A 12515-nucleotide genomic window follows, 5' to 3' on the forward strand; every position below is an offset into this window, starting at 1 on the left:
GTACTGACCCACATCCTAGTCCCTTTTATATTTTATTTAGAAACAGGGACTTGCTGAAGCCAAGGGAGTTTATACTCTCCAGCTCAGAGTAACTGGGATGATTTAGCTATAAATAGACTATTAGAGATGGAGATGCTATAGAATATCTCTAGACACACTCCCTTTGGCCAGGGCCTGGGGTGGCCCTTTGATAGTCCCATTGTCCCTTGTGTTACCACCCAGGCATGGACAATGTGGAATACCAGTTTGAATGTGGAATACCTCAGTTGCTGAGGCTGGCTTTGAACTCGTGATTCTTCTGGCTCAGTCTCCCAAGCCGCTAGGATTACAAGCATGCACCATCATGACCAGCGGTCATTTGCATTTCTTGTCTGGATTTTCCATACATGCCTGTAAAGGCAAGAGCTTTTAAATGGCTTTCATTTCACATCAAGATAAAAGTCTCTGCACATATTTAAATTTTTGCTCTGGCCATATTTTACTAGTGCAATCCTCATCACAGTACTGAGGTAAGACCATAGGGAAGGAATGTCCTTGAGAGAAGTGAAATTAATAATGGTAATTTCAGTGAGTGACTAGCGTACCAAATACTTATTATATGCCTTTACTGTGCGCCAGGAGTTTTCAGACCTTACTCTTTCCTCGTCACAGCTGTCCTTCTACCTAGGGACTCTCTCCCCACTAAAGACAGGAACCCAATATAGGAACAAGCCTGACTCAGTGGCGCACACCTGTAATCCCAGGAGTCTGAGGCAGGAGGATCATGAATTTAAAACCAGCCTTATAGCGAGGCCCTAAGAAACTCAGTGAGACCCTGTCTCTAAATAAAACATTTAAAAAAGGGGCTGGGGGATGTGGCTCAGTGATTGGGCGTCCCTGGGTTCAATCTCCAGTACAAAAAAAAAAAAAAAAAAACACGAAAAATCAGGGACAATAGAAGGCCACTGGGCTGGCAAGAGAAGGAGCTGAGATTCCAGCCAGCGACTGTGGTGTTAACTTTACTTGCTGTAGCGGATTCCCGAGGTGAGGGGGCGGAGGAGCGCCCCCCCTCTAGCGCGCCTCCCCTCTTGCTGCAGACGGGAAGCCCATCTCCACCGACGTCATCGTGCTGGGCCGCACCAACCTGCTCATCGCCAGCGCACAGCCCCGGCACTCCGGTGTCTACGTCTGCCGAGCCAACAAGCCCCGCACTCGCGACTTCGCCACCGCCGCCGCGGAGCTCCGCGTGCTGGGTGAGGTGGGATCAAGGATGAGCGAGCGGTGTGGAGGAGCGGGACTGGAGTGGATCTGCCGGGCCTGAGGGGACACTAAAGAAGGGGAAGTAGGCAGGTGGACTCGTAGAGGGACGGAGGGATGCTCCTGGAGGATGAGAAAGGGTTAGGGAGGACGAGCTCATGGGAGGAGTCCTGGTGAGGAGGTAGATGGGGGTATGTTAAGTAGCACCTGGGGGTTGGAGTGGTGGGTGGAGTTGAGTGAGGGACAGGAGAAGGGGTCTTGGGCGTGGCTTGGGTAGGTGCGTGGGGCGGGGGAGTACTGGAAGAGGTAGCAGAGCAGTCTGGGTGGTAGTAAGACTGGGCACCAGGCTTGGGATAACTGCAGAGAGGGCAAGAACTGTTAGGTGTGGGAGACATTGGCAGGTAGAGGAGAAGGAGGTGGGTAAGTGAGGGCGTGGGGTTAGAGCCGGCAGGAACCGAGAGTTTTAGGGGAGGCTCTAGAGTCCTGGGGACCATTCGGGAGAGGCTTGTGCAAGGTACCTGGGGCAGGCGGGATAGACCTGCGCTGGACTAGTTAGGGAGGGGTGAGTCTGGGACAGGTTAGAATGACTGGAGAGGGGAGTGGGGGCGGCACGGTTGGGGTAACGGAGGGGGGGGGAATAGAGCCCCTAGTGGCAGGAGACCGTGGTCAGCGTTGTCCCTCCCGCCCCCAGCTGCACCTGCTATCTCGCAGGCGCCAGAGGCGCTGTCGCGAACACGGGCGAGTACCGCGCGCTTCGTGTGCCGCGCGACTGGGGAGCCCAAACCCACGCTGCGCTGGCTGCACGACGGGGCGCCGCTGCGGCCCAACGGGCGCGTCAAGGTCCAGGGTGGCGGTGGCAGCTTGGTCATCACGCAGATCGGCCTGCAGGATGCTGGCTACTACCAGTGCGTGGCGGAGAACAGCGCGGGAACTGCGTGCGCCGCCGCGCCGCTGGCGGTGGTGGTGCGCGAGGGACTGCCCAGCGCCCCCACTCGGGTTACCGCCACACCGCTGAGCAGCTCCGCTGTATTAGTAGCCTGGGAGCGGCCTGAGCTGCACAGTGAACAGATCATTGGCTTCTCCCTCCACTACCAGAAGGCACGGGGTATGTCTACCCAAGTCCCCAGGGGCCCCAGCAGAAGCCTATGCCCTGCACAGTAGGGAGCGAGCACAAGTTGGATGACTGAAGGGTTTTCTGGTGGTTGCCTCTAGGGATGGGGTTGGAGCCCACAGAAGAGATCCACTTATCTGTTGGGGATCTTCAGCCAGGTGCTAGAGGGACGTTCAATGTACGTGGGTCACTTTCCCTCTGCCACTTTTGATATAAGAGGAAGGAGAAGATGCTTCTCCTTTAGGGAAAATTTCTGGTAATTCCTGGAGCCACCTCCTACCCTAGTTAATAACTGCAACAGGAATTATTTCAGCTAGACGCCAGAAAGAACCTCACAGCCAGGGGAGAAACTAATACAGTGAGAAGACTAGAAGCCAAGGGAGTTTATACTCTCCAGCTCAGAGTATCTGGGATGATTTAACTATAAGTAGACAATTAGAGATGGAGATGCTATGGAATAACTCTAGGCACACTCCGGATGGCCAGGGCCTAGGGTGGCCCTTTGATAGTCCCATTGTCCCTTGTGTTACCACCCAGGTATGGACAATGTGGAATACCAGTTTGCAGTAAACAATGACACTACAGAGCTACAGGTTCGGGACCTGGAACCCAACACAGATTATGAGTTCTACGTGGTGGCCTACTCCCAGCTAGGGGCCAGCCGCACCTCCACCCCAGCACTGGTGCACACATTGGATGACGGTAGGGCCTCCGAACCTGTAGCTAGCAGCCTGGGGTCCAGAGAGCTCCCTGGGGTGTGGGGGGGTGGCTCCCCTTCTCTTTACCAGGGTTGCACCAAGGCACTTTTGCCTGCCTGTGTCATCTTTTGTGCCCTATAAGGGAGTATGCAGGGTCTGTAAATTGGGGAAACTGAAGCCCAGCAAATGAGAGTGACTTGCCCAAGGTCAGTAGTACAGCTGGGACTTGAGCCCAGGACTTGGGATTCCCCATATCATACAGTCCTTCTCCCTGACACCCATGTACCATCCAGCTAGGGGAAGGGCCAGGGGCATTGAGCCACTGAATGGGAACATTGTTCCCCACACCATTTTCTAGCTTCAGGGTGGGAAGAATGTCCCCTTATCCTCCAGCTTAGGGCTCCCCTGAGAGGCTCCCTTTCCTCCCTCAGATCCTGGTCCTGGGCCTACTTCTGACTTGCTGTGTGACCTGGGCAAGTCTCTGGCCGCTCCTGAGCCTCACCTCCCACGACGGTGGAGCAGAGCTCATGCTGATGTTCTTCTGTCTCAGTCCCCAGTGCAGCGCCCCAGCTTGCCCTGTCCAGCCCCAACCCCTCGGACATCAGGGTGACGTGGCTGCCCCTGCCCCCCAACCTGAGCAATGGGCAGGTGGTGAAGTACAAGATAGAGTACGGTTTGGGAAAGGAAGGTGAGTGGCAAGCAGGGGCAGGGTGATTGGGAGTTACTCTACGTCTGAGCTGCTGGAGAGCTGAACAGAAGGGGAGCCTGAGGGGTGGTGGAGTGGGGAAAGCCGACCCTGGGAAAGAGCAGCGTGTAATCCCAGCTCAGGAGGCTGAGGCAGGAGGATCACGAGTTCAAAGCCAGTATCAGCAAAAGCGAGGCCCTAAGCAACTCAGTGAGTGAGACTGTCTCTAAATAAAATACAAAATAGGGCTGGGGATGTGGCTCAGTGGTCGAATGCCTCTGAGTTCAATCCCCAGTACCCCCTCCCCCCAAAATAGAGCAGCATGGGCTGGGGTTGGGGTCAGCAGGGATGAGAAGGGCAGGCAAAGAGGCTGCTCAAGGCCAAGGGAGGCCTGGGGTCTAGTCCTACCTCCTCTGCAGCTGCAGTGTGTAGTCCATTTGGGTCTCTGTTTCCTCATCTGTGAAAGGAGACACAGGTAATCCTTGGAATTCTGGCTCAAAAAACAGATTAGAGATGAGGAGGTGGAAGGTGTGCTCTTGGGGCTGGGAAATATGGAGACGGAGGGGTGTGTTAAGGCAGATGGAGTCATATAGGGAAGGGGCTCGGAAGGGGTAGATATAGGAGAAGGAAAGTGACTGGAAGTCCAGGCTAAGGGCGAGGAGGGAGGAGAAGGTAATTCTCAGGGCTCTAGAAGCCAGGTGGCAGTTGATATCCTTCCTGGCCAGCCTTGTGTCTGCATTCTGGTGTGTGTTGAGGGGTCAACACAGGGAGGGGGAAAGCATGCCTGGTTCTCTGCATGCTTGCTGGACTACATCAGCCAGAGCTGAGGCCCAGGAGTGGGCCCTGGAGCCTGGAGTCTGTCCAGGTTCAGAGGGACTCAGGCCCCAGCAGTCACGGAGGAACCAGGATCTGAAGTGGAAGAGTCAGTGTAGGGAGCTTAGAGGTCATGGTCCCCAGGTAATAGCCAGCAGCCCATCTTTCTTGTCCCAGCAGATCAGATTTTCTCCACCGAGGTGCCAGGGAACGAGACTCAGCTTATGCTAAACTCCCTTCAGCCAAACAAACTGTACCGTGTGAGGGTGTCGGCGGGCACTGGGGCCGGCTATGGGGCCCCCTCACCATGGATGCAGCACAGGACACCCAGCGTGCACAACCAGAGCCATGGTATGGGGCTAGAGGGAACAGAACAGTGAGTGTGGTGGTGTGGATGTGACAGTGTGAGTATTTGTGTGCCCTTGGACCCCAAGACTTCACCACCCCATCCATCAGAGGCCTTCTGTAGCTCCCCCTGCTTCACAGGTAAGGGAAGCCAGGGTGAAGGGCTGGGCCCTGGTGTCCTTTCTGTCCACCCTTTGACCTTGGACAAACCATTCACAACTCTGAAGCTTCATTTACTGCTGAGACATGGCACATGGATTAATAATTAGTATGCTAAATGACTTGCTTAGAACCTCAGGAGAACCCCTTAAGTGGCAGCTGCTTTGGTGATTTTGATTGTTGTTTTCCTGGAGAGCCCAGTAATAGAGTGATTAAGTGCAGACAAAAGCTGGCACACATACTATCTGACACTGGACAAGTTACTTAACTTCTCTGAGCATCGGTTTTTCTATCTGTAAAATGGAGATCATAGTGTTTGCTGAGCTGGGGATAGAGTAGAGTGCTTTTGTCTAGTGTGCACAAGGTCCTAGCTTCAATCCCCAGTACTTTAAAAAACAAAGGTTTTTTTGTTTGTTTTATAAGATTATAAGAATAAAGTTAAAATACACATGCAAAGTGCTTTAAACAGTGTCTGAACCATAGTAAGCCCCCACTTTGGGTTCCAAGTGGGACTCCCCACTCTGATGGCTTGCTCCCTCCTTCCTGGATTCCCTTGCCGGAATTTGCTCCTTCAGGAAACTTACAGAGCCTCCTCTGTGCCAGACAAAGGTGCCCCTCGAGGCGCCTTGGCAAATGCTCAGCAGGCCCCTGCACTCCCAGCTCTGCCTGAGTCCAGGTGTGCTGGTGCTGGCTGAGTGGCGCCATGCTGAGGAGACACTTCGAGCTCCCTGGAACCCCATCTCCCTGCCTCTTCCCTGGCCCCTCCCCCCACCACCCCGGTTTCTTTCTCTGCATTCCTCATTCTCCCTCCTTTTCCCCATCCTGCTCTTCTGTCCCCAGTCCCTTTTGCCCCTGCAGAGTTGAAGGTCCGGGCAAGGATGGAGTCTCTGGTCGTGTCATGGCAGCCGCCCCCCCACCCCACCCAGATCTCTGGCTATAAACTGTACTGGCGGGAAGTGGGGGCCGAGGAGGAAGCTGGTGGTGACCGCCCCCCAGGGAGCCGCGGAGACCAGGCTTGGGATGTGGGGCCTGTCAGGCTCAAGAAGAAAGTGAAGCAGTATGAGCTGACCCAATTAGGTGAGGAGCCTGGGGACGGGAGGCGGGGACAGGACTGCATCAGGGACCAGACACAGGACGGAAGAGGGGACAGTGGCTGCAGAGTCCTTCTAGCCAATGAGTGACCCTGTGACCTCCCCCAGTCCCTGGCCGGCTATATGAGGTGAAGCTTGTGGCGTTCAACAAACATGAGGATGGCTACGCAGCAGTGTGGAAAGGCAAGACGGAGAAGGCGCCCACGCCAGGTGAGGGTGCTGGGGAGGAGGGGCGGCGGCAGGGGAGGGGACTGCAGGCCGTTTGCTGCCCTCTCCCCTGGGCCAGTCTGACCAGCAGGGCAGGCAGGGTGGTAGCCTCAGCTCACTCTGAAGCCCATCTTCCTAGGTAGCTTCCTCTTCCTGGCCAGGCTAAAGAGAGCCCCAGCCCCCGCTCGTGCACTGTATTTCAGGCCTGTTGCCTCTTTTTCTTTTCTTTTTTTTTTTTTTTTTTTTTTTTTTTTTTGGTATTTTTTGGGATTGAATTCTGGGCACTTGACCACTGAGCCACATCCCCAGCCCTATTTTGTATCTTATTTAGAGACAGGGTCCCACTGAGTTACCTAAGACCTTGTTAAGTTGCGGAGGCTGGCTTTGAATGCATGATCCTCCCTCCTAAACCTCCCAAGCCGCTGGGATTACAGGTGTGCACCACCACATCCGGCAGGCTCAGTGATTCCTGAGCCCAAGTTTGGCCTTAAAAAAACTTTTCAAACACATCCATCCACATCACACCATCTATCTGATCATCTTTCCACTCTGGACAGGGAGAGTGTCCCTGTGTGCTCTACAGGGAAACCAAGACTCAGAGAGGTAGGCTTGTTCCAGGTCACACACAGCTGAGACCAGACAGATTCCTGGCTCCCAGGTGGGTCTTTCTGCTGTGTTGCACTGCTCTGTAGCCCTTGGTTGCCAGTCATGGTACTTCCTCACCCCTGACTTCCAGGCTGATTTTCAGCCATGTGGTAGAGCAGGAAAAGTGCTCAAGAGAAGCCAAGAAACCTGGGTTCTAATTCCAGTTTGTTCATTTATTCATTCAGCAATTTTTTTTACTGAGTATCTACTACGTGCCAGCTCTGTTCTGGGAATTTAGTGATGATCAACACAAATAAGGTACCTGCTGTCATGGAGTTTATTCTATTTTATGTTTATATAATAAACACTTATCATCAAATAGTACATACTGTGTGCCAGACACTTTCCTATCTGCTTTATAAATATTAATGAACTGAGTCCTCATAACAACCCCATGAGGTAGGTACTATCATCAGATGCACTTACAGAATAGGGAATGGAGGCACAGAGAGATTAAGTAACTTCTCTAAAGTCACATAGCTAGTATGTGGCAGAGCTGGAATTTGAACCAAGGCAGTCTAGCTCTAGAATCTGTGCTCTTCTTAAGCCACAGTATGCTGTCTCTCTATGTATACATTGCATTCTTATGTCCTATATCTGCTATGTGTGTGCCCTTGACAAAAATCACTTAGATTGTTGGGAGTCTCAGTTTTGTTACCTGCAGGATCAAAGGAAAGGGCCCAAGGGCAAGCCTCAGGGACTGTGACCACTATACAGTGGGAGGAGTGTCCTCTCTCCCTTCCCCACACTCTAATCTTCCCCTTCCAGACCTACCCATCCAGAGGGGGCCGCCCTTGCCCCCCGCCCACGTCCATGCAGAATCAAACAGCTCCACGTCTATCTGGCTCCGGTGGAAAAAGCCAGACTTCACCACAGTCAAGATTGTCAACTACACTGTGCGCTTCAGCCCCTGGGGGCTGAGGAACGCCTCCCTGGTCACCTATTATACCAGGTGGGGAGGAGAGACTGATGCTGGGAAAAGTTGGGGGGGGGACGACATGGGACCCTGGGGTTCAGAGACGGCTCACCTGTTCACACTGCGGCGCGCTGAAGGTCTGCAGGGCCCACTGCCTTGCCTGTGGACCAGAAGGTGATGGGTGAGAAAGGAGAGGCTGTTTGACCATCTCCTCAGGACAGAGCATTGGTCTCCACCTTTGGAGAATGGACACAGAATCATCTTGCTTCTCCAGCCTCCAGGGGCTCCCTGTCTGCAGGGAGAAAGCCCTGCCACTGTCCTCAGAAACCCACCCTCAGAGAGATGGGAGGCAGTTCCTTTGGGAGGATGCTGATGGGAGCAGCTGTTCCTTTGACAAACACTGTATTCAAAGCCCCTGATGTCTGGGGCTGGGGTTGTGGCTCAGTGGTTGAGCGCTTGCTTGCCTGGCATGTGTGAGGCCCTGGTTCAATTCTCAGCACCACATATAAATAAATAAAATTAAAGGTCCATCAACAACTAAAATATATATATATATATATATATATATATATATATATATATTTAAAAAATTTTTTATGTGTACAATTGCCACTAAGGCAGAATTAAGCCAAGATGGAGAAATGGTTCCTGGGGTGGGGAAATTAACTGGATTAATTCAGGAAGGCTCTCTGGAGAGGGGTGTCTGGCTTGGAGATTAGAAGTGGAGGGACATCCATCCCCACCTCTCTGTAGGTCCTCTGGGGTGTGTTTGTGGCCCTAGGCCAGGCCAGCTCCCTTTCCAGAGCAAGGCCTAGGGCTGGGGGCTGGGCCTGGGGGCAGGCAGGGGCGAGGCCTGCTGGCAATGCCCAGAGCGCTAGCCAGCTCCTGCCCCACAGCTCTGGAGAAGACATCCTCATTGGCGGGCTGAAGCCTTTCACCAAGTACGAGTTTGCGGTGCAGTCTCATGGAGTGGATGTGGACGGGCCTTTTGGCTCTGTGGTGGAGCGCTCCACCCTGCCTGACCGTGAGTGGTCTCAGCCCCTTGCCACCAGCCCACCTCCTGCCTCTCTCCTTCTTGCTCCTGTGGCCCTCTTTTCTGAAGCATTTCTCAGAATCTCAAGGTCTGGGCAGAGCTGAGTGGAGGAGAGCTTCAGGGAGGGGAGGAGCTGAGGAGCACTGCCCCTGCCATTCTCAGGGACTCCCCAACTAGAGGCCAGAGCTCATCCGGGCTGTGTGGCTTGCTCCATGAGGGAGGAGGGGGGCGGACTGTCATCCCCTGACTCCCATGTCCGAAGAGCTAGGCTTCTAGTGGCCCTGCTGTCATCCCTCCCCTGCACTCCAGGGCCCTCGACACCGCCATCTGACCTGCGCCTGAGCCCTCTGACGCCATCCACTGTTCGGCTGCACTGGTGTCCCCCCACGGAACCCAATGGTGAGATCGTGGAATATCTAATCCTATACAGCAACAACCACAGCCAGCCTGAGCACCAGTGGACACTGCTCACCACCGAGGGTGAGGGCCCCTGCCCAGCCCACCCCCACTCCAGCAGCCAGGCTCTCAAGGAGAGCAGCACCGAGGCCATTCTGGGGCTTCTGGGATTAACAGGGAGCCTCTGCTGCCCAGTGAAAGGCCGACTTCTCAGCCCTGTGTCCCACCCCACCCACCCATCACCCTGCTCTCCCACTTCCCCCACCCCAGGAAACATCTTCAGTGCTGAGGTGCATGGCCTGGAGAGCGACACCAGGTACTTCTTCAAGATGGGGGCACGCACAGAGGTGGGCCCTGGGCCCTTCTCCCGCCTGCAGGATGTAATCACTCTCCAGGAGAAGTTCTCAGGTAGGAGCGTCCGGAGGAAGGAGGACTACCTACCCTGGGGCAGCCAGGTCCCTAGCAGCTCCTGGAGTAGACTTCCAAGCCCCTGCCTCTGGGTACAACTACTTAGCTCTCAGTTTGGACAGCTACCCTCCTGGTTGGTTGGGAGCAGGGTGAACTGGAAGGGAGAAAGTGGTAAGGTGGTGACTTGGTTGAGAGGCCAGCTTCCTAGCAGACTGGTGTGGCTTAGAGACCATTTCTTTGCTTTTGATTGGTGGATTGGCTTGGCCAGGTGATGAGCTTTTTGGCTGGAGGTGGGTAGGACTGGCTAAGTGACTTTCAGGGCTCAATGTAAAATGATAATCCAGGGCTCTTCATTTTAAAAAATTACAAATTTAAGCCGAGCGTTGTGGTGCACGCCTGTAATCCCAGCGGCTCGGGAGGCTGAGGCAGGGGGATCACGAGTTTAAAGTCAGCCTCAGGAAAAAGCAAGGTGCTAAGCAACTCAGTGAGACCCTGTCTCTAAATAAAATACAAAATAGGGCTGGGGATGTGGCTCAGTGGTCGAGTGCCCCCCAGTACCCCCGCAAAAAAATTATGAATTTTAAGATGATGACCACAGAGCGTTAAGCCACGTGGGCCTGAGGCAACTGCACACCATGAAGCAAGACCTAGTGGGCAGGCAGGCGGTTCACTGCATTGAAAGGCCAGTTTGATGTGGACAGACCACAGCCTGTGGATGTGTGAGGTGGGACCACCAGGCGGGTGGTGGTGGTCCTTATGAGGGTGTAGGGCCCGCCTATCTTGGCATGAGAAGATCGCAAACTGCTGAAAGCTGAAGCCAGTGGTCTCCTGTGGAAGCTCAAGTCATCCTGATCTGTGAGCCGCTGCCTTTCTCCTGTATTTGACCATCTCTGTCCTGTCTTTGCCCCGCCAGACTCCTTGGATGTGCACTCAGTCACAGGCATCATCGTGGGTGTCTGCCTGGGCCTCCTCTGCCTCCTGGCCTGCATGTGTGCTGGCCTGCGACGCGGCCCCCACAGGTGGGCAAGGACACCTATCTGACCAAAGACAGATTTCCAGAAAGGGCTGCAGAATGGGCAAACCGGGAAAGTCACCAGGATCCCCATTAAAGTTAGGACTTGGGGAGCTGGAGGCTGAGCTTGGGGGTAGAACACTTGCCTAGCATGTAGGTATGAGGCCATATTTGAACCCCAGCATTGCAAAAATTAAATGGGACTCTAGGATGAAGGGACATGGGAGTGGTGGGAGATGTTCTTCTAAGAATGGGGGTGGGCTTAGGGGGTCTCCCAGTCAGCAAGGACAGACCAAATCACCTTGCTCATGCTTCCAGCATCTTGGAAATAAAGGCCCCAGACTTTCATATTTTTGGAGCTGGGGTAGAAGGAACCATGTCGGCTGTTTGGATAATAGTTGTTCCCTACTCTTTGTGTAGATTGGAAAACAGGGCCCAAAGGTAGGCAGGAACCTGGCCTGAGACATGTCAGGGCTGGATGCCAGTCCCAGCCCACTCTCCACTCTGACCACTGGGCCTTGTTTCCCATCTTGCCTTCCAGGGAAGCCCTCCCAGGCCTGTCCTCCACTGCCACAGCTGGGAATCCAGCGCTGTACTCTAGAGCCCGGCTGGGCCCACCTAGTCTCCCTGCTGCCCATGAGCTGGAGTCCCTTGTGCACCCCCGACCCCAGGACTGGTCCCCACCACCCTCAGACATGGAAGACAAGGCTGAAGTGCACAGCCTTATGGCTGGCAGCATTTCGGACTGCCGGGGTCACTCCAAGAGAAAGGTAGCCTGAAGTCTAGTTTACATCAGAGACCCCCGCTCCTGCTCATTCCCAAATAGGACACCAGAGGGCGCCAGAGCACAACGTGTGACTGCAAGGGTCACCGGCCCCCACACCACACATACCCAATTGCAAAAGAGGCACATTCTCCCCTCTCCATCAATGATTGGCAGGACCAGGAAGCAGGTGGATCTCCATTCCCGCAGAATATACTGGCCTGCTTCTCATCAAGGGGAAAGTCCTTGTTTGCAGGTGACTGGAGCTGGCCAGAACACCTCTTTGTCCCCAGAGCTGGGAGCCTTCTTAAGACAGAGGAAGGAGAAGAAGCTGGTCAGCTTGTCTGTGGCCAAGTGGGACCAAGATAAGGGCAGGCCCCTGAAAGATAGAGCTCCCCACGCTGGCAGTGGTCACTCATCTCAGCCAGCTGACCCATCAGTCCTTCCCTCACCTCCCTGCCAGGCTGGTATTAGGCTGTCTACAGAGGGGCCGCTGTATCCGCAAACTCTCCCACTCACGCACAGCCTTCCTGTGCTTCTCCCTGTCCTTGGGAAGGGGCTTTAGCAGGGAACCTGTGGTCAGGGAGATAGAAGGGGACCAGGACTCTGGGCTCTGCTTCTCTATGGTCCCATCTATTTCCCTCCTTTGTGCTTCCCTCTCCCAGCCAATCCCCATCACACTCCTCAGTGTCCTCTTCTTTCTCCTGTGCAGATCTCCTGGGCTCAGCCAGGTGGGCCAAGCTGGGCAGGTTCCTGGGCCAGCTGCGAGCTGCCCCAGGTGGGCCCCAGGCCTGCTCTGACCCAGGCCCTGTTGCCCCCTGCTGGAACTGGACAGACGCTGTTGCTGCAGGCTCTGGTGTATGATGCTATAAAGGTCAGTATCCTGGGAATAAGGGTTGGAAAAGGATCTGGATATTATCATCATCTTGGTGGGATACTTCCTGTTTCCTTTTCCACCTCTCTTATGATACATACTCTCATCTTGGTGGGACACTTC

At 54.4% G+C, this 12515-nt stretch overlaps 1 protein-coding gene across 1 annotated transcript in view; it reads left to right on the top strand.

The window, feature by feature from the left end:
• Positions 1-12515, top strand: part of Igdcc4 (immunoglobulin superfamily DCC subclass member 4) — a 37881-nt gene that overhangs the window by 22268 nt on the left and 3098 nt on the right. Inside the window, exons 6-19 of the mRNA XM_078049452.1 lie at positions 1077-1232; positions 1928-2341; positions 2885-3049; positions 3596-3733; positions 4724-4894; positions 5888-6124; positions 6247-6348; positions 7759-7942; positions 8803-8930; positions 9249-9419; positions 9606-9743; positions 10657-10762; positions 11297-11525; positions 12231-12392. Coding sequence (XP_077905578.1) covers positions 1077-1232; positions 1928-2341; positions 2885-3049; positions 3596-3733; positions 4724-4894; positions 5888-6124; positions 6247-6348; positions 7759-7942; positions 8803-8930; positions 9249-9419; positions 9606-9743; positions 10657-10762; positions 11297-11525; positions 12231-12392 — 2501 coding nt within the window. The remainder of the gene's footprint in view (positions 1-1076; positions 1233-1927; positions 2342-2884; positions 3050-3595; positions 3734-4723; positions 4895-5887; positions 6125-6246; positions 6349-7758; positions 7943-8802; positions 8931-9248; positions 9420-9605; positions 9744-10656; positions 10763-11296; positions 11526-12230; positions 12393-12515) is intronic.

Source organism: Ictidomys tridecemlineatus, chromosome 5 (assembly GCF_052094955.1).
Source record: "Ictidomys tridecemlineatus isolate mIctTri1 chromosome 5, mIctTri1.hap1, whole genome shotgun sequence".
Lineage (NCBI taxonomy): Eukaryota > Metazoa > Chordata > Mammalia > Rodentia > Sciuridae > Ictidomys > Ictidomys tridecemlineatus.